Below are 21,555 nucleotides of genomic sequence, written 5' to 3'. Positions count from 1 at the left end.
ATGTGGACGTATTGGAATAATAAAATAGAAACTTTTAACAAAATTGATACTAATCTTGTATATAATAATTTGATAATCATTTTAAAATAAAAAGTACATACAATTAATTATATATCCCAAATGACACATTTATTTTTGTGACACGAAATGCCATGACTAATTTTTTCATTTAGATTTTAAAATTAAAATCTGAATCCAAATTATTAATCTGGTTCAATTTATATAAGAGATCCGCCTATGTAAAAAATTTAATTTTTGAAGTTTCATGTTAGATGAGGATGTAAAAAGAGCAATGTATTCAATTTTATCTAATTCTAATTGAATAAATCTGTTTGTATTTTGACCACTAGATATATAGTTCAAAATATAATTGAAGAATTATAAAATTTTACTAACACAGATCTCTCATAAGTGCATTTAAAAAATAAATACTAATAGCTTAAATTAGATTACATATTTTGACATCACAATTTTTAATTCATATTGAAAACTACCCTGTGTATATTTTGTTTTTTGCATGAATTAAAATATGTCCTGTTAAAATGTGTACCTTAAATTTGAATTCCAACAAAATAATATAATTAAGTTTTTACACCAAACCTTCCTTTGTGTTTTATGCTGGACTTGTTATATTTTAGTTGCTTTAATAAACAATGAATTATTGTATATATATTCCAAACGGAATAAAATTAAATAATATTGTAGGAATATGATATAGAAATGGTAAAATATAAGCCAGACATTTTTTTTTTTGCACATTAAAAGGGGGTGCAGAGTCAGATTTCTAAACTATGAAAATCAAATGTAAATAGAGAACAATCATATATAATTTTCATCTTAATATTGTGACATTTTACTGTAAATTATATAAAAAATTATGTATCAATAGAAATTATATACTAATTTATTGAACCTACATCTGCCTCTGAAGAGGTTTCATTGTTACCTAAAACTATTGAAATAGTATGAAAAAAGTTTTGGACTCTATTCACTATTTCTCTTCTATTCCGCTTGATACGTAACATAACTTTTGCCAAATAATGTACATTTAACATCACAAGTTCTCATTTAAAGTTGTGAAAATCTTTGGTTTAATTACAAAGAACCCCTTGATATAGTACAAAACAATACTGAAAATTGGATTGTAAAATTCATCGATGATTAACTTAATAATTTTGATAATGTTTATCAATCCTAGTGAAATTTTTTGTTTTTTTTGAGGAAAAAAATGTGATCACGTCTGAAATTTATTGTAAATCGAGTGTATTTTATATTCAATAAAAAGCTATTAAATATGAGCATCGTCAAATATCTAAACATTTTTTAATGAGTTGTAAATTTGTATCAAATTTAATTATATTTTATATATATGATATGCATATTGCATATTGGATAAATCAAATTCTAAGGTCCGAATTTCTTTTTTATAAACCATTCTCTATCTTTTTCGATATTATTAAGCATTGAAATATGACTTTTATAAGTTTTAGATTAACCTCTATTCGTTATGAGAGGGTTCAAATGCCTCCATTTGTTTACCTCCACTATGCCTCTATTTTTAAAATGTTCATAAATTAAAATTTAAATCATAAATGTCAAAATAAAACCGTTAGATGTGATCTATGTGCTTATTAAAAAAATATCGCATTTCGATTTTGTTTTTATGTGAATCAATCATTTGAAAAATCAACATCTAGAAATTATCCAAATTAGTGTGTTTTAAAAAGTTCTTGATGACAACGAAAACAAAGTTGATATATCACAATTTTTTACACGTGCATATATGAAATAATGTAGATCATATCCAATTATTTTATTTTGACTTTTAAGTGTTAAATTTTGAGTTATTAAAGTTCTTAAAAATAGAGACACGATGAATACACAAAAAATATTTTGAGACATTTGAACCCTCATTTGTTTTCAAATTGCATTTGTGTTTATGATAATTTTCCTTGTCATAATATAAATTTTACGAATATAATAAAATTTCCCCCAAATCTTATTGTAAAATTTACTCATAATGCATGAAACGGAGCATGACGTACGGCAACGGCACAGAGTATGTGTCGTGGTCTTGTGGACTTTTACATAATTAAAAAATGTTGAATGGGAAAAGAAGAAAAAGTGCGGAAGAAAAACGCTGTTGTAGTCTTCTTAGACCCTCTCAGCGTCTTCTTAAGGGGAGAGGGGGGTTTCCGATGGGCATCGGACACAAATAGGGTTCGATGAGGGGTTTAAACCGTCGGATCTGCTTTAGGATTCGTGTATACGGATTTTAAAGCAGACGCGAAATTGCGAGTGCGAATCTTAAAGCAGATCCGACGGTTTAAACCCCTCATCGAACCCTATTTGGTCCGATGCCCATCGGACACCCCCCTCACTCCTTCTTAAGAGTCTCTTTACAAATAAGTGAAACCTCATAACAGACCTTTCCCTGCTATTTCTAACCCAACCCAACCCAACACTGCTATCTCTCTCTCTCTCAAATCAACTGTTAACAAGAGATGGGAATGGAAATGGAGAAGAAAGATTCGAGAGATAGAGAGCGTATAGAGGCAGTTCTCAAGCTCTTAAGAAAACAAGCTCCTCTTACCATGAAACAGGTACCTACGCTTTTCATATCTATATATTTTTCTCTTTCTTTCTTTCTTTTGGTTTTGTTTTTTGAACTTGTGTCCCCATGCAATGTGCAGGAGAAATATTGCAACGATGGTTGTGTGGAAAGGTTTCTGCGAGCAAGAGGTGATAATGTGAAGAAAGCAGCCAAGCATCTCAGATTAGTTCTTTCTTGGAGAGACACCATTGAAACTGGTGCTTAATTAATTCTTCCTTCTCTTACTTTTCTCTTTCATATTTACAGTAAAATTAATCAAAAAGAAATGATTTGTGATTACAGAGAGTTTGATTGCTGATGAGTTTTCAAGAGAGCTATCAGAAGGTTTGGCTTACGTGGCAGGTCATGATGATGACGCCAGACCTGTTGTGGTACATTTTTTTGACTCTCATTTCTTTCTCTTTACTGTACAAACTGCCATTTGTTTGTTTGTTTCCATTTTTTACCAAACACTAATATTACCATTTTTCATTTTTTTTTTAACCTTGAAGGTATTTCGGATAAAACAAGACTATCCCAAACTCCATTCTCAGAAATCGTAAGCACCAACTTTTTTTTTTTTTTGCTATTTTCTAAAATTTTCTCGTGTTTACTTTTTTAGAGGCAACCTTTTTTTTTTTGTAATTATTTAGGTTTGTTCGGTTGCTTGTGTTCACATTGGAAGTGGCTGTTTCTTCCATGTCAAGATTTGTAGATCAGTTTGTGCTACTATTTGACGCAAGTATGTGTATACATTTTTTCTTTAAATTCTTAATTTTTGTGCTCACAACAATAATTATAATTACTATCTGAAAATCATCTTTTGTTGGTCTACGCTTTCTCATAGCTAGGCGGCTTTGATAATAGCACCTAAGATAAAATCATAAAAATTCTTACCATGATAATCGTGCATATGCATTCGAAGTACAAAAAAAAAACATAAATTATGTAAAAAAATAACTAAATTCTCTTCCATTCTTTATAAATTTAAAATTTTAGGTGTATAAAATTTAAAACCTAAACTTGAAAATGATACAAAAATAGAATATTCTGTCGGAAGTGTAACAGTCAATGAATGGTGCTCTTTCACTGATTAAAAGCTTAAAACACAAGTGCGCCTGACATATGGGTCCCATCTCGCGTGATCTGGGATTAACAGACAATCCTCACCTTTTTTTTTCACCTTTTTTTACGGTCCCCAACACCGAATCCTTCTTTTTTTTCTCTGGTTCTGTCAACTAACCTTCTTTTTAGTACTTTCTGGTTTTTACATTCTCCGGGCTTCCCGCTCAGAGTGTTTCAAATTAAACAACCCAAGTTAAGTTAAGTCGGCTTAATTAAATGAACCGTGGTTAGTTAGCTACAGGCTACATTATTATAGTAGGGTTTATATTAATTAATGCTAATTTATTTTTGTTTTTTGTTTTTTTTTACTTTATGTAGGTTTTTTCAGGTCGGCGTCAGCATTTTTGAATTTCTTCATGGGGACTTTAAAAATGGTGGGAGACTATTACCCTGGACGCTTACACAAGGCTTTTGTAATTGACCCCCCTTCTATGTTCTCCGTTCTTTGGAAGGTACCTAATTTTAAATTGAGCACAATTAAGGCTAAATATTCAAACAATTTAAAATTGTTTCAGAACTATCTATCTATCTATATTTTAAATATGTATCAGTAAAAAGTTGTTTTTGTTGAAAAAAATTCAAGGCTAAACTAAATATTGAAACAATGTGCAAAAAATTGTTCTTGTAATTTAAAACTTGGTACATGAATTGTATTCCATGTGCTAATACATATGCATGCTTCTGTGTGTTTATTTTAGGGTGTGCGCCCATTTGTCGAATTGGCTGCGGTAACTGTTGTTGTCAGTTCACTCGACTACGAAGATTCGCTTGAAGGAGGTAGCGACTGCTTTGCGTCGTACCCGCGCACCACTTCCCTTCGATTCAAGCCAGTTGTTGCCACCCCTGTAACAGGGAAGCAACACCCGGGGGTCGGTTCAGCCTCATCTCGTTTCTCATTTACTGTGTCCAACCTCAATTCGGTGAAGCCTTGGTACTTGTCTACTAGTACCGCTCCTCTGGGTCATTCATCAAGAACCGTTGTACCTGCTGAGTCTAGCCCTTCCCTCATCGGAGCATCCCCACTCAATGCCCGGTCTTACTCCTTCGCTTCACCCGGCGCCCGGTATGGTCATATGTTTTACAACAACTGTAAATTATATATACATATAGATTCATAGTGAAATATTTTCCCATATACAAAATGATCATACAATTCCTTCATACAAGCAAATTATTCTAAGTTACAATTCCTTATCTTAGGTCAACTCCAGTGAAGCAACAGACACCGCTACAGAGGACACCGATGCAGGTGCCACGACAACAGCCGAGGACACCGAAACCATCCTTCCTCCAGTCGCCGGCAAATCTCTTCTCCTTCAAGAAAGAAGGTCATCATAGCAGAGGCGAAAGAGACAAGGAATCGTTTGTCCCTTTCCTGCGCTTCTACCGTAGGACCTATGATGAGATGGTTTACCGTGCCAAGATGCGACCACCCCTCGGTGGCCTCACCTCCATTGTTTATTCTCAAGTCAAAACTCACCACCATACGCAATCCCGCCGTTTCGGACATCTGCAGAGGATCTGAAGGAGGCCAAAATTTTATTTTCTTTTCTTTTCTGTCTTGCTAGCTAGTTATATGGTAGATTATGTATACTTCTTTTTAGTAAGGGTAAGGCAATGTAAACATAACAAATGTTGCGCCAAGGTAAATAAATATTAGGCTGTACAACTTATGCAGTCTGCTAGTTTTTTTGGTATTTTAGTTGAAGCAATGTTTTGTGAAATCAAAATGTCAATGTTAATTCAAAATAGTTTATAGCTTTGAAATTTGAAATGAGATGTTAGAAAATTTTGGTATGTAACTTGAATGGAATTGGAAAGCAGTCAGTATTTAAGAAAGTCTGATATTGGCCTACTAAACTGTTGAGTTATATCAATTTGCACACTGGGTTTTGGTACTTTTTTTCTTAAGAAAATTGAGTACAACTAGGGTGCTCTGAAGCTCATCATGTTTTTATGATGAATTTAATTTATAATTTTGTGAATTAAATTAGTATAAAGTCAAGTGGTCAAACAAACTTTCATGGACCACTGTGGCATGCATAATAATTCTTGTTCAGGATTTTTCCCCTTAAATAAAATATTTTTGACATGTAATTTAATATAGCAATATGAAACAGAAAAATGCAATGTATTTTATTCAACTCGACATCCTCTTATCTTAAATTGATTTTACTATCAGACATCAATACTGTAACGCAGGGGCGGATGCAGGAATTTTGTCAGGGCGGGGCAATAATCGGATGCAAATAGCTTATCGGGTACAATTCAACATAACAAAAAAAAAATACCAATCAATATAATAAAAATCCTAAATTACTTGAAAAAAATCAATAATTCAACATTTATAGAGAATTTGAAATCAACATTTTGGTTCAACTTAGCAGCCTCTGCCTTTGAATTAAAAAATAAATAAAAAATAAAAAATAAAAATATTTTGGTTCAACTAATTTTCGCTATTTGGGATCAGCGCCTATTTGGGCTCCGTTCCGTCTATTAGAATTCCAAAATGAGCTACAGGGGGGCAATTTGAATTCCAGGGAGGGGCAGAGGTCCGAAAAGAAGATTTTTTAGCACTATTTTTGAAAATCCAGCGGGGGACAGCTGACCCCCCCTGTGCTACAGTAGATCCGCCCCTGCTGTAACGCAATGCATGTTGCAAACAAATTTCATTTTTTATTCCTTTATCACGGAGCAGCTATTTTAAAAAATGAAAACAAATTAAATTCGTCCAATCCTTAATTTTCAAATATTTTGGCGTTGCTTAAACTATTTCCATAGCACACCTTAGTTCGAACTGTGAATTTATATTTTCGTTTTCAAAATTCAAATAGTTGATCCAAATCGTTTAATATAATCTCCAGACGATGATATACCTGGAGATCAAATTTTTACACTTTTTAAAATTTATTAACTGTTTTTTAGATGTGTAGAAAATTACTTGATTTAAAGATTTTGGGCCATTCAAAAATAGTGATTTTCTTCTTATCTGAAATTAGGAATGAAGCCAAACTTTCAAGTTATGAGGGTCAAACATGAATGGATGTTAGTCATATAAATTAGGAATTGACCACTATTCCTTGAATGCAGCTCCATCTCTGTCTGAAATACTAGTAAAAAGTATCACAAAATATAAAATTTAGTTAGTAAAAAGTTTCACAAAATATAAAATTATTTATCAAGTGTATTTTTCATATAAAAATTATGTCAATCATTTAAAATTTGTAAACAAAAATACAAAATTATATTACGGACCGATACACACACACATATATATACTGTGCATATTGTGATAACTGAAAATATTAATTTGGCAAATAGGCCTTACAAAATACTGGTGAAGTTGCACAGTTGAAATCTGACCATAAGGACTAAGGAGTAATCAATGAATTGCATGAATTGTTCGGTTCATGGAGAAATGGTAATTAGTAGGTACCATTGATGCCTCATGAATCATGATCCCTGGCCGTTTCTCCTTGGAAGCACTGATATAGTACAACATAGAATAGTGTGATCAATGGCAATTGTTGCAAGAGAGAACAGAAAGGGAATAGCTTGGTCGCTACGGCACCATGTACGGTTCACGACATGGTACAAACTGCCTCTAGTCTATACAACTTTTCTCCCACTCTCTCACGGCACCTAATTCCCAATAGGATTTTTTTTTTTTTTTTTTTTAATAAAGAAGCTTCTCCTTTAATCCTTTTTATTTGGGAGAAAAATTTGAGCATTTAACTCTATTTTATTTTAGTTTGTTTGAAGACCTCTCGAAAAGTTATTTTACACATCCGAATTGTTTTATTCTAAATATTTGTGTTCATTTTCTGCAAAAAAATTTCCATTAGTAGAGTAAATATATGAGGAGGGATCCACTTACAACATTTATAAATTATAACATCTTATAACAATTTAATTTTGTGATTTTCAAAATCCAAACCGTTCAACATGTTCTCTATATTCAAATGTGCTTGGATATCAATTTTTTTTATATTTTTTTGAATTTTTTTACTATTTATTAAGTATTTTACAAAACTGTTATTTTTAAATAATTTTGGACCACATAAAAATAACAGTTTTGTAAAATGTTTAATAAATAGTAAGAAAGTTAAAAAAAATGTAAAATTTGATCTCCAATCACATTTTAATATAAATATCATGTTGAACGGTTTGAATTAACTATTTAGACTTTGAAAATTATTATAAAATGTTGTAACATTTATGAATTCCTACTCTAAAAAAAAAAATCTTTTATCGACATAACAAAATTTGCAATAATTTGGAAGTAGAAGAAAAATTGCAGTATTAAAGAACTAACAATGATTAAAAAAATAAAAATGTGGGAATTTGTGAGGTTTTGTCAGGTGGTAACTGTCTCAGTGTTACAATGGTAATTCGCATAGAGAGATGTCAATGCACAAAGGTCAGAAACAAACCTCCAAACAAGTTTAAATTTTCATGCCAAACTTGTACAAGTCCACTTAATTTGTTTGTGACTTGTTTGGAATTGGAACTGTTTGTTACAGTTTACAAACCTCTGTTTTATGAAACCCAAACCAAGGTAACTTTCTCGTCACTTAGTCTCTTGTCATTTCTTATCAAGGTATTTCTTTAAACACAGCTGACATCACACAACCATCCCAAAATAATTATTAATTAAAGGACAAACAACTTAGAATTGGGAAGCACAAAATAATTATTAAATTTAATTTCAGCTCGGTTGTTGGCAGTGAGATTTGATAAAAAAATATTCCCCCACCTAAATTATGCAAATCACAAGAAAATATCTATACAATGTTGAGTGAGTCTATGGTACTATACATAGCACGGATGAGTCCGTACTACAGATCAATATCTTCATTTTGAAAATTTTAACGGTGGATCCGAATCATTCAATATGATTTTAATATGAATATATACTTGCATACCAACTTTTACATTTTTTAGAATTTTTTTACTATTTATTAAGATAGGTAAAAAATTATTGTTTTTGGATGATCCAGAAATTTCAGATCAACTGATTTTCTACCTATCTTAAAAAACAGTAAAAAAAAAAAGGTAAAATTCGGTTTGTAAGTACTTATTCATATGGAACTTATGTTGAACGGTTCGGATCAATCATTAAGATTTTTAAAACAAAAATATTAATCCGTAGTACGGACCCATTCATGCTATGCATAGTGCCACAGACTCACTCTACAATTTTTAAGTAAAAGTACCGTTGTTATTTTTTATAGCACTCCTTTTTTTAAAATAAATTAAGCTCTGATTAGCAGTCATCTACCAACTTTAAAAAAAAATAGCACAACAAAATGTTTCATTTAGCACAGTTTGATCAATTAAAAATTTCCGTTCTAAAAAAGAAGGTCAGAGTTGTATTACAGATGAATATTTTAACACAACAATTTTTAATTCATACAGTGCATGGATAATAAAATAAAAACAAGCGTTGTATTTGACTCGTGCACTGTATAAATCAAAACCTGTTGTGTCAATTTTTTTACCATTGTATCGATCATTTGATGCTTTCTTTGTGTGATCTTAATTACAATTTATCCAAAATGTTGGGAAATGTAGAGTAATTGTTACTTTTGTTATATTGCTAAAATAATAATTTATCTAAAATTACCAAGTTGCATTTCGCTACAGTCCAAATTAGAGTTAATTAGAAAGGATAGAAGTAATATAAAATTAATTTCGGAATAATATATATTAAATCTGCTGATGTGATAAAAATTAATCATTTATCATTGAAGCTGTTAAGGATATAGATACTATTTTGATGCCATTATGTATGCAAAATGTCCACCTATTAGACCGAAATTTTTATATACCCTAAAATAAAAAATAAATAAACAAAATCATCTCAAATTCCGGAGAATTCGAGAAATGTCTAGACCGTCAAACCGTTATGTGCTCCAAAGACTGGAGGTCGCCATATAATCATGTGGCTCCAGTATAAGAGCCTCCAAATAGTTCTGTGGCTCCATTTTTTATTTTTATAATTTCAATTCTCATACAAAATAGTTCTACGACACAGGGAACAAAACTTCTTGATATTTGTGCCACTTACGGAGAATTGGTTTCTCTGTGTCATTAAAAAAGAAGTAACAATGGGGCCGCCGAATCATTTGGAGGCCCCTAGACTGTAGCCGCAAGGACATGATGGTCTCCAATCTTTGAGCCCACATAACGATTTGACAGCCTGGGTATTTCTCGAATTCCTCATAATCTAGAGTGATTTGGTTTATTTTTTTGTGATTAGGATATAAATAAAATTTTTGGCCTATCAGACGAGTATGGATCTTGTGAAGTAATGCACCATTTCAGTTTCAATATGAATCGTCTAATCATAATCCATGATCAATCTGACTCAAATTTGAACATACCCAATTCAAACTAAAACAATGATGTACCTTCGTTGATATGAATTCCGACTCAAATACGCACATGCCCAAGAACTAGTCTTTATTTTAGTGGTAAAAACACATAGTTTTTACGTGAGAGGTCATGAGTTTGAAATCTGAATGGAAAAAATTCTTTGTCGCATAATTACAAGGATATAAAATAGTTGGTGGCTTGACCTCCAACATTTAGTCAAAAAAAAAAAAAAATGCACATAGCCGATTCAAACTCAAAAAATGATGTACCTCAGGTGATGTGAATTCCCTATTAAACCTAATATTAGACCTAATATATTACCTTATTATTGATTCCTTTCATCAAAGTGGGGACCAAAAATGAGAAATGGCCAGATTTTTGTGGGGCTTGTTCCATGTACCGAAAGTAGATTCCGTGCATGCATTGGTTATTATTTATAATTCTAATTGGTGCCATGAAAACCTGAAACTGTTCGTTTTTCAGATCAAATGATACAAATGAAATTTAAAGGGTATGATGCCTAGTTATTTGATTTAAAGGTATGGTCCCAGAGCCAGAGGTGATCTCCAATCAAACTATATATTTTTTTGAGCTCATTGATTGATTTTTTAATTTATTTTATATATATTTCATTTAGCAGAGTAATGAATTTTATAAAATGTAACAATCTGTGTCCAATGAATATTTTTAATATAAAATGGATTATATGTTGTTAAAATTTTAGCTTTTGTTTGAAACTTGTGAAAATTTCAAACAATTGGTTATAATATTGTTCTTAAAAGTATCTCTAATAAGGGACTGTCTTTTAGGTTTGTCATGTATGATTTTTTGAGGTTGTATCCAACAATTGGTTTCTTTGAAACTTCTGAAAATTTCAGCTTGTGGGTCCCCTATTTGCTGTCATTTTCCAAAAAATTGAAACACTTCCTATGTTCCTAGTTGCTGTGATTGAATACAACCCTGACAAGTGCTTACTCAACCAAACTATACTGGTACCAGGCAATTCAGTGGAGGAAGTGTGGAGAAGGTCTTCAAGATTATGAGTAAACAGCAGGCCTTTGAGACTGAAATGGCAGGTTATGTTTAGTTCGGTTTGCTGGTCGATTTGGAGACAGAGAAACAGATGGATATTGGAGGATATATAAGAAAGCACCACCAGACTTGGTTCGCAGTGGATATATAGTCAGACAGGCAACATTGTGAGAGAAATTTTGTAATAACAATAATAATAATAGTGGTGTTACATAGCCTAGATCCAATATGGCTGAGTAGTTCAAAGTAATGCAGGATTTAGTATTTACTGGCATAGAGTAGTCAACTGGTAGCAGTCAATTTAATAGGCCTGAGTTGATATGATGGTTGTAAATCAACTTTATGTTTTAATATTACATTAGACCTGGCAGCCACTGTAAATAATGATTATCGCGTTATAGTGGAAAGGTTAAAAAAAAAACTATTGTGAATAGCGTAGCTATAGCAAAAACATAACGTTTTTTGTTTAAAAAAATTATATTTTATATTTCTACTAATTATTAACATTATCTAAAGTCTGATGGAGCAATAAGTAACACAAAATTAATTAAGGAATTATAATATCATATTGAACAAGTACAAAGTCCAAATTGTTAGTTTGTAATAATCTAGAAGTCAATAATACGATAAATTATCATAAAGTTTTGTTCATGAATTGAATGTTTATTTATATATCATTTTGTTGCCTTGAGTATTATTGCATTTATGGATCATTTCGAGTTCATGACTGAAATTGTGAAACTCCATAATATAGATGATATATACTCTTAAAAGGTCACTGACCAAGGTAATTAGCAGGAACACTAATTACCGCTATAAGGTTAGTATGTGGATTAAAAGATGGTTAAGTTTTACAAACCACTTCACACGAGATGTCATTTTAATCACATAGATACATGTTCTAGGAACATGGTATTTGACAGACTCCGAATGAGACATTAAATAGAATTGTGTTCGTGTCATTTATGTTTTCATTCAGTGTCACGTTCTACAGTATGAGGTATTTATCGTTCCCACTGAGAAATATGTATGTGTGATTGTTATCTACCACTGTTCGTAAAAAACAGTCATAACGGTAGCATTCCCATATGTATAGCTTAGCTGAGGAAGTGATAGTCTACCAAAAGTACTATTTGTCCCTCGTATTTTATACGAGCAATAACATCACTGGACCCCTTGGTAGAGTTAGATTATCTGCATGCGGTATAATTACAAGAGTAATTATATTTGATAATCTACTCAAGATCAAGAAAAGATTCAGTTAGCAAGGATGACACACATCTATCTTGAAACTGATCTGATAGCTATGAGACAGAAGAACAGACACAAGTAAATAGTTTACTGGATCGTGATATTGTACAGTACAACATCATCTGTGTAATTGGATGGTCATGATGTGTTGCCAGATACCACTCATGATTATAGAAGTTAAAACAGTTTTAACTCTGTTTACCAACATAACACAGATCCTATTGGGTCACACCATATAGGAGCTACTCGGAGAATCTTACTGATTAATTATAAATTAATTATAATTAATATTAAGATGATTATAATTAATTATACGTGATATAATTAAATTATAAATGTCATTTAGAATGACAAGCAGAAACAACGGTTAATTTATAAACGTACACGTTACGTTGTATAAAAGTTACCGAACAACAACCGAAAAGAAATATAATTGTATATGACAATTATATATATTTGATTTGGATTTTAATTTGTTAATTATGGATTTCAATTATGGGTTTAAAAGCCCAAAATAATCAAAGCCTTAATTAAAATTAAAAGCCCAAAGTCAAAGCCCAAAATCAAAGCCTTTTACTATTCATGCCTTAATGGGCCAAGGGCAAAATGGTCATTTCACACCTATGCCACCTTGCATGACACCTTAGGGTGTAGAAGCATGGAGAAGAGTGTGGAAGGGGTATTTTGGTCTTTTCACATATTAAAGGATGAGGTGTCAAGGGATTTTGGTAAATAGATTTGTTTTGAGGGGTATTTTGGTCTTTTGCGAACCTCCTCAAAACACTATAAATAGAGGGGTGAGGGTAGAGAGAAAACTTACTAATTCACATGTTAATCTGATTAATTCGTTAATCGAAATTTCTCTCTTCCCCGGTTTCGGTTATTACGAGATTCAGAAAAATATATTTTTGCAAACTCTGCGGTATTTCTTGTTTTGCTTTTAAGTGAAACAGAATAACTTGGAGTCTTAAATATATTTAATCTGTCCCTTTTTTGGTGAATAGTGTTTCTGCAGAATTCCGCGATTTATGCTATTTCTGGCAGAAGAAATAAACCGCTCTCCGGTTAGTCCTGGTGGATAACCGATAGAGGTATCACACGTGTGATACTCTGAGTCGATTCCTTCCCTGGTGTAGCTCTTCTCGCTCGGTCTGCATTCCAACTGTGATTTGGAAACAAGGTATAAATTGTTATATTAATCTATTTAATTGGTAAATAGATTTAAAGCTTTAGAAAATCAATTACGGAGTAGATCTGTAAATAGGATTAAACGAATCTTATTGATTCATTTAATCCGTAGCTTAAGTTAGATGTAAAATTATTTTGTTTTACTCTTTCCGCACCCTAAGTATATAAATGGGTTTGAACAGTCAAAACCCAACACAAATTACTATTTAAAATATCCCTAATAATATCATAAAATATCAATCTTTTTTCCATTCGAAATAACCTAAGCATCATGGCATAAACTCTATATATTTTTTCTATTGAAAAAAATATATAAGCATAATGAAATAAACTATCTATCTTTTTCTATTTAAAAACAAAATCAATCTAGATCTTGAAAAAAATGATATTTAAAATTAATATTCAATTGGGCCTTTATATAAAAGGCTATGTAGCATAGCATGCGCTATAACGGGTAGCGTGTACCTCAGATAACGGACCGCTATTATCGCTATAACGATCGTAGTTGAAATAGCGCACTTTTATCCCACAACTTAGCGTTCAAGATTAAAAAACGCTATTACGCCACGTCGCTATTTAGAACATTGCAACTAATAGATCATATTGACAATCACATTGACAATCACATTGACCGGTATTGGTTCCAGATAGCCACGCAAACATAGTTTTAATTGACAGTAATTTATCAAACTCATACATAATTATTCTACTATTTGTCAATGATTAATATTTATTTTATTTGGACTCTTTTATAATGAATAATATTTATATATTAAATTGAAATAAGAATCATCCTTTATCTAATGGCAAAAACTAATTTCTTAAGGAATTGGGTTTTGTTCCGAGGCTTTGAACAAATTTTATCTAAAATTAAACCCAAACTTTCCAATTTGCGTTGAGATTTGGTGTGACCAATTTAAAACCTGATAAATTTAAACGCTCCCGTAAATCTAAATCACCCGTATAAATTTTGACACAAATCGAAAAGTTTAAATATATAAAATTGTGCGACATCACCTTAAAATTTATACGTTAAAATTAAGCCTAGACAAGGGCCTTTTGTCACAGTCCATATTTGGTGCTCTGCGTGCATGTAACTGATAGAAGAAAACTGAAATCTATATAATATGAAATAGGCTTACAAAAGATGGTATAATGGGCTACGAGCTCTATTTAGTTAGTACAGGATTCAGGTCAGGTTTAATTTGGGCCTAATCGTTTTATTAATCTCAGCCCAGTGGTCCAGCCCAACAACAGAAACAAAAGAATAAATTATCTTCTGAATTCTTAAATTTCAATGTGGATAATTAAGCTTATGCAAACGTTATTAGTAATTTTGCACTGTCTATGTTCTACTGTAACATTTAAGTATTATAAATGGGCCTTGGTAGTACTATTAAATGGGCCATTGAAGGCCTTAATTGATTATGACAAGCAAATCACAACTGGCTATTTGCATTAATTCGCATTTCATTTTAAGTGATAATAGTGTCACTTTTAATAACTTGGCAATTTAGGAATTGTAACACCTTTATTTGGGACAAACGAATAATTAATTAATTAATTAATTGCTGTATATGGTGACAAAAGGATAAAATTATTCATTTAATGTAAGACATCCATTTCCATTTTTTTTCCTTGTTAATTAAGGATCACCTCAAAATTGCAAATAACATAATATTATTAAGATATATTAGTGAAAGCTACATATGAACAAATTATTCTAATGAAAAATATTAAAATAAATAGAAGAACATGACACCATCAGTTATTATTTTAACGAAGGAAATCCAGTGCATGTTGCTATTGAATAATGTTAAACATAACGTATCATTTGGTGGATACTGGATAGTAGTAAAATTATATCCGTATTTATATTATATTTTAAAAAATGGATACAAATATAGATATTAGACGATTGCCAAAATTTAAAATTAAATCCATCTTTGAACAAAAATGGATAAGAAGTAAATAAAATAATTTACGAATACATATTCAAGTATGAATAATTAGCATATATTACTAACAAAATATACAAATACCACAAAAATAAGTATTATAAAACAATTAAAAAAATATGCATGCTTATATATTAGTTGATCGACATTCATAATAGGTAATATGGATATAAAACATAAGGTTTATTTCAACTTATAAAGAATAAAAATATTATAAGTTCAGATGTACAAATAATTTTAATTAACAATATCAAGAAATATGTTAATTAATAATGTAATCGGAGATTGGAAAATAATTTTACATGTTACCAATTTACCGTAAATAATAATATAAAATTAATTAATCTGATATTTTCTTGTGACAGGAGGATTTTATAGAAATTGGAAATTAATTCGTCCCATTGCTGCTGCCATTAATTGTGTAACCGTCCCAGTAAACTTTCCTTTTTTGCGCCTCATTTAATGCTCCTACTAAAAGCTCTCCATAATTTCTTCATTATCATTTGCACCTCTATATATATATATATATATATCTATATATACAATGCACTGGTGCAGTTCTCTCATACTGTACTGTATCAAGCAAATTAGCCTAGTAAAAAGAAAAAAAAAAAAGAGAACTTAAAAAATCAAAATGAGGAAGAGGGTTAGCATGGGGAGGCAAAAGATAGAGATAAAGAAAATTGAGAACGAGGAGGCGAGGCAGGTGTGTTTCTCGAAGAGGCGTAACGGGTTGTTCAAGAAGGCGAGCGAACTATCTACGCTTTGCGGTGCTGAGATCTGTATCGTAATCTTCTCTCCAGCCGGCAAGGCCTTCTCCTTTGGTCACCCCTCTGTCGACTCCGTAGCTGACCGCTTCCTCTCTTCCTCCACTAAAACCAACTCTGCTGCTGCTAACCATGGTAATTTATTATTTTTATATATATATATGTGCTCCTTAATAAATTTCTTCTTGTCTCTGTAGATATCTTAATTTGAACAATATTGCTCACAAAATTTATTGTCATCATGGAATAATCAGAAGTGGATGTACTATAGCTTATAATATTAAAGATAAAATTGCTATATGTATGTTAAAATTGACCCTATAGAATAAAATTCTTATGTGCATATTAACACTCTTTGATTACAATTTTTTGTATTTATATTTACTAGAAATCTTATGTGCATATTGAGCTCATAGATTAAAATCCAGGCTTGAAGAACAGCTCTGCTGCATGATCTTTTTATTCTTGCATCTTCTTGTTTCTTAAATCTATTATATTTATCCAAAAATATTTGGTAACGTTAAGTACGATTTGAATAGGTGCAGCTGGTTTCAACCAAAATGGAGCGAAGATGGAGCGAATTGTGTCGGGATCGCTGACCGCAAGGGAACTGAGCAGACAATGCACTGAAATAAATGGAATGTTGGAGAGCGAGAGGAAGCGGAGAGAAAAACTAGAGGTGGCTATTGTAAAGAAGGAGCGCGAGGGTGGTTTTAACAAGGCCATTGTCGATGGCGTAGAGGAGCTGAATTTACCAGAATTGGAGGCGTATGAAAAGGCGCTTGTAAAGCTAAGCGGCTCGATCGCCGAAAGAGCCAATCAACTCCTGCTTGAAGCAATGGCCCACAGGCAGTTGCAGCAGCAGCATGTCCCACAATTCAGTGTGCCTGTTAAGACAGAAATTAATGGCGTCATGCCGGGAACAAATGCTTTCCAGCCACTTCAAATGGGGTTCGGATTTTACTGTGGATTTTATGGCTCTTTTTAAGAGTTGTTTTAATAGGTTGTTGTATGACAATAAATTTGATGAGTATTGTTCAAATATATATGTTATGAATTAAACTTAATGCTTGTGAGTTGTGAATGAATGTTTATATACTTAAATAAGGTTACTAATGATTCAGTTAGTAAAACATATTAAGCAATTTTTTTCAGAATTTATCCATTATTAGGGAAGTATTTGATAAAAATATGTTCAGGCTACAATTAAATATTTTTTATCATCATTTGTCACTTATATATGCACTACTTATCCTAGAAGGAAAATATAGTTAAATTAAGTACTCTTTGCAAGCAATCTTAAATAGGCCAGCTTTATACAAAATTTCTCTTTTATATGTAAAGAAACATTACATACAAAATTTCTCTTTTAATGTTCTGTAAGTGCTAGATGGCTTTATTTATGCCTTTATGTTTCCTTTTGTTTTCAAATAATATTTTCTTGGACAATGAGCAGGATGATTTCTTAATAAATGCTATTTGCTCTTAAATCATAAATGCATGTTCTATTTTAAGAATAATATTATTGTGAACATGTACCAAAATTGATGGATGACAACTAATAGTTTTAGTTTTAAAGTCAAATAATTGAAATGGGGTCAATATAGATTGAAAGTCAAATATTTAATTAAGTGCCTTTCCAAAATTTTATTTCTTTAACCTGCATTCTTAATTAACACATAAATGTGGTGTTTATTTCATTTTTTTTTATCTTGTTTTATCTGGTAGTATCTTTCATAATTTAGCACAAGTGTAACAGCTAATATTAAGTTTTATCCTCCAAAATTAAACAAAGTAGTTGTCTCTTCATGACTACTTGTAATAAATCTTTACATTAATGATTGATTTTGATAAGATTTTTTTTTCTTTTAAGGTAAAAAGTGAATCCATGTATTGGAAAAACATATTATGAATGATTAATCATACAACTGTACAAGTATTATTGACTTATCAGAGGCCAAACAAGTTTGATGTCATCTTTAGGATTAATCAAAAGATGCACCAAGTATCAAAAGATGCACCAAGTATCTTGGTACAGTTGGTGCATGTATCTTGGTACAGTTGGTGCATGTATCTTGGCACCAAGTATCTTTTGTTGTTTAAATGGTAAAAACAGTTTTTTATTAAAACAAAAGATCCCATTTCAACAGTTTTTATTTACAAATTAAATTACGTGTGAATTTCTGGTATTGTTGTTCTTCTGATTTGTTAACACACAAAAATTGATTTCTGCTTGTTATAAATTTTTTCTAAGAAAAGTAACTCTCATTCTAATATATATGTTCTCAATAAGACTTATTATAAGTTGGGCTGAATCAAATTTGGTAAAACTAGGCTATTATGGACGAAACTGGGTCGGATTGAACCACTATATATATTCAGCCCGTTTTGGGATCCGACTCTGCTGTTCTCCAAATGAAATAAGATCTATTATTTCAAATCTTATCGTTGTACTGTATTGAGATTCGCGCATGATTTTAATCCAACAGTTAGATTTAGAATAACAGGGTCTTGTTATCTCATTTGGAGAACAGCAGAATCGGATCCTAGAGTTTGTAGTCAGAAACTCTGAATATTAATTTCTTAAGAAAATAATTTATAAATTTGGCATAATTACAAGTATTTATAGGTTCATTTTATACCAATAAAATTTGAGGGGCAAAAGTGATGAGTCAACTATTCCAAAGTAAAATTGATAATTGATCAACTACAATTAAGGTTGCCAACTAACCAATATCTACATTCTTTTACCAGTTTTGCAACCAACACATAGGTGTGGATGAAATTTAAAATCTGAGAGCAAATCTCATGACATGGTTCTTTATGTAAGGTTATAGAAGTGTGATTGATATAGTCCTTTTGACTGGTATGAGAAGTTTTGCTGTTTAATTCCTAAAATAATTTGTATATTAAAGAAGGACCCACTTGAATTTTTTTTCTCTCTAGATTTTATTGAATCTTTAGTGTTCAAATTGCTTGCATAATAACAATCTGGCTCATAGAAAATTCATTTTTTGGTATTAACATGACAATGAGATGTTTGTAAAACTAAAACCTAAATGCATCTTGGTTAATAATTTCAATTTTAAGACGTATGATAAAAATATAATAGGAAAAAGAATAAAAAAAAGACAAATTTAATTTGCAGTTTGCTGCTACTCATGCCTTTCTTGTGTGAAGCTGCACAAACATCACAACCTCTTCGTTTTTATGTATAAATAAACCAAAGCAGAGACTATTCTGTCAAATTAAGTTATTCCTCAATGAAGTTGCTTCTCCTCTTTATCGCTATTCTTTCTGCTGGTAATTTCATATTCCAATCATGTCTATTTTATTTCTGAGACAGCAAGAGGTCATGTCATACACCTAAGGCATCACGCCATTGAAATTCGACTCAAACCATTTTATGTCACGGGCCCGAGGCTCGGTTAACATGCAAGAGTTGCACAGTAGGATCATATTTTTTTTGAACCTTCATCTATTTTTTGCACAACATTTAACAGATTCTTTATGACCAAACTACTGCAGGCACAATTCCGTGCGAATCAATAACAGCAACAACAACAACAACGAAGAGAACGACCTTTACACTAAGAAACAATTGCCGTCACAAGGTATGGCCTGGGACATTATCCGGTAATGGTGTGGCAGTGCTTGGTGGAGGCGGATTTGAACTGGTACCACAAGCTAACATCACATTCTCTGCACCACCAGGCTGGTCAGGCCGGTTCTGGGCACGCACATACTGCTCCTTTTTGAACAACACGGCTGTTGGGGCAAAGTGCGCAACAGGTGATTGTGGCGGTGTGCTCAATTGCACACTTGGAGGCACGCCACCTGTCACCCTTGCCGAGTTCACTCTCGCAAACCGTGCTAATGAAAAGGACTTCTATGACGTTAGCCTTGTCGATGGGTACTATCACATTACTGTCTTTTTTTTTTTTTTTGTAATTTTTTTATCAACCGGACATTGCCACTGCTGGTACGGCCGATCCAATACTATGTATTGCACAAACTATTGATGATATGCAACTGAATCAACGCAATCAATTCACAGGTACAATGTAGGAATCGGGATAACGGCACTAGGTAAATTGCCAAGAGGTAGCAGCTGCGGTTATGCTGGATGCGTGAGCGACGTCAATGCAAGATGCCCGGCCGAGCTTAGATTGAAGGAACGAAACAAAACTGAAACCATTGCTTGTATGAGTGCCTGTGAAGCCTTCCAGACAGAGGAGTACTGTTGCACCGGGGCCCATTCCACACCTCACAACTGCGGCCCCACCAAGTACTCGAAGCTGTTCAAGGCTGCATGCCCGTCAGCGTATAGCTATGCTTATGACGACCCGACTAGCACCTTTACGTGCTCGGCCGGTACCAAGTACCTTATCACATTTTGCCCCAGTGCTGCCACTGCAAAGGCTGCCCATTTTAGGCCAAGATTGCCTGGCCATTTTGTTCATCACTGATTTTCGTTTCTTAGGATTACTTAATTCATGATTGATTCATGATTTATTTCATTGTTATCATATATTTGAACAATGATTAGTTCTAAACCTTTGATTGCATTGTGAGTTTGAATGTAATTCAAATCATTAAAAATTTAAATGCAATGATGTCAGTTGATTTTCTTAAAACTTGTGCAAAGTAACTTGGCGATTTTTTTTTTAATTGATCTTTAGTCTTATGGCTAAGACAATAATATTTTATTTCCATTCACTATTGAATTTTCTATTATCACATTTTATTTGCTCCCAGAAAAAAATAATTGAATGAGATACGATGGTATAAATGCAAAACATATAATGATTTCTCTAATTTAAGAAAATTTATTAATTTTGAAATAATTTTTTTACATTAGAAATTACAAGTAATATTTTTTCACAAATAACAACACATGGTTCACATTTTTAAAATTTAAATTTGTACATAATTTACACTTAAAAGAAGATATTTTAAAAAAAAAAATCGTTCTTAATTCTATCAATGTGTCAACCTTATAGAAAATTATACATACAAGTATTTAAAGGTCCTGCCTAGATAATAAACCCTGCACTAATTTAGAAGATTGAAATGCAATTTTGGAAGTAAAAAAAAGTACATGATGAGGGGGAAAGAAGCGGTGAAACTTTCTCAGTCAATGTGCCGTTAATGTTATTATGGTATTTGAGATTTTGAAGTAACATTTCAATGTGACAGTTGTCACTTTATTATTCGTTGGTGTACTTTACGCTATTTTACAGCTAACTACAATTAGTCAATT

The 21,555-nt window shown here is 31.9% G+C and overlaps 2 protein-coding genes and 1 pseudogene across 3 annotated transcripts; all 3 read left to right on the top strand.

Moving 5' to 3' along the window:
• The first annotated feature begins 2,433 nt into the window (after positions 1-2,433).
• LOC144572272 (Sec14p-like phosphatidylinositol transfer family protein) lies at positions 2,434-5,448 on the top strand. Its single transcript, XM_078321774.1, has 8 exons — positions 2,434-2,603; positions 2,694-2,811; positions 2,897-2,985; positions 3,106-3,152; positions 3,247-3,335; positions 4,037-4,170; positions 4,417-4,781; positions 4,919-5,448. Exons 1-8 carry the CDS (start codon positions 2,505-2,507, stop codon positions 5,241-5,243), a joined length of 1,266 nt encoding a protein of 421 aa, XP_078177900.1. The 5' UTR covers positions 2,434-2,504; the 3' UTR covers positions 5,244-5,448.
• Positions 5,449-16,177: 10,729 nt separating this feature from the next.
• Positions 16,178-17,283, top strand: LOC144547463 (agamous-like MADS-box protein AGL29). Its single transcript, XM_078296120.1, has 2 exons — positions 16,178-16,427; positions 16,832-17,283. The coding sequence occupies exons 1-2, from the start codon at positions 16,178-16,180 to the stop codon at positions 17,278-17,280; spliced, it is 699 nt and encodes a 232-aa protein (XP_078152246.1). The 3' UTR covers positions 17,281-17,283.
• A 2,272-nt stretch (positions 17,284-19,555) lies between these two features.
• LOC144547454 (pathogenesis-related thaumatin-like protein 3.5 pseudogene) lies at positions 19,556-20,803 on the top strand (annotated as a pseudogene). The gene is made up of 3 exons (XR_013509084.1): positions 19,556-19,595; positions 19,821-20,205; positions 20,350-20,803. The product of XR_013509084.1 is annotated as a pathogenesis-related thaumatin-like protein 3.5 pseudogene (transcript).
• The last annotated feature ends 752 nt before the right edge of the window (positions 20,804-21,555 follow it).

This window comes from Carex rostrata, chromosome 2, assembly GCF_964058835.1.
Source record: "Carex rostrata chromosome 2, lpCarRost1.2, whole genome shotgun sequence".
Taxonomy (NCBI): Eukaryota; Viridiplantae; Streptophyta; class Magnoliopsida; order Poales; family Cyperaceae; genus Carex; species Carex rostrata.
The sequence above is the reverse complement of the archived record's forward strand: the minus strand, read 5'-3'. Positions and strand labels throughout refer to the sequence as shown.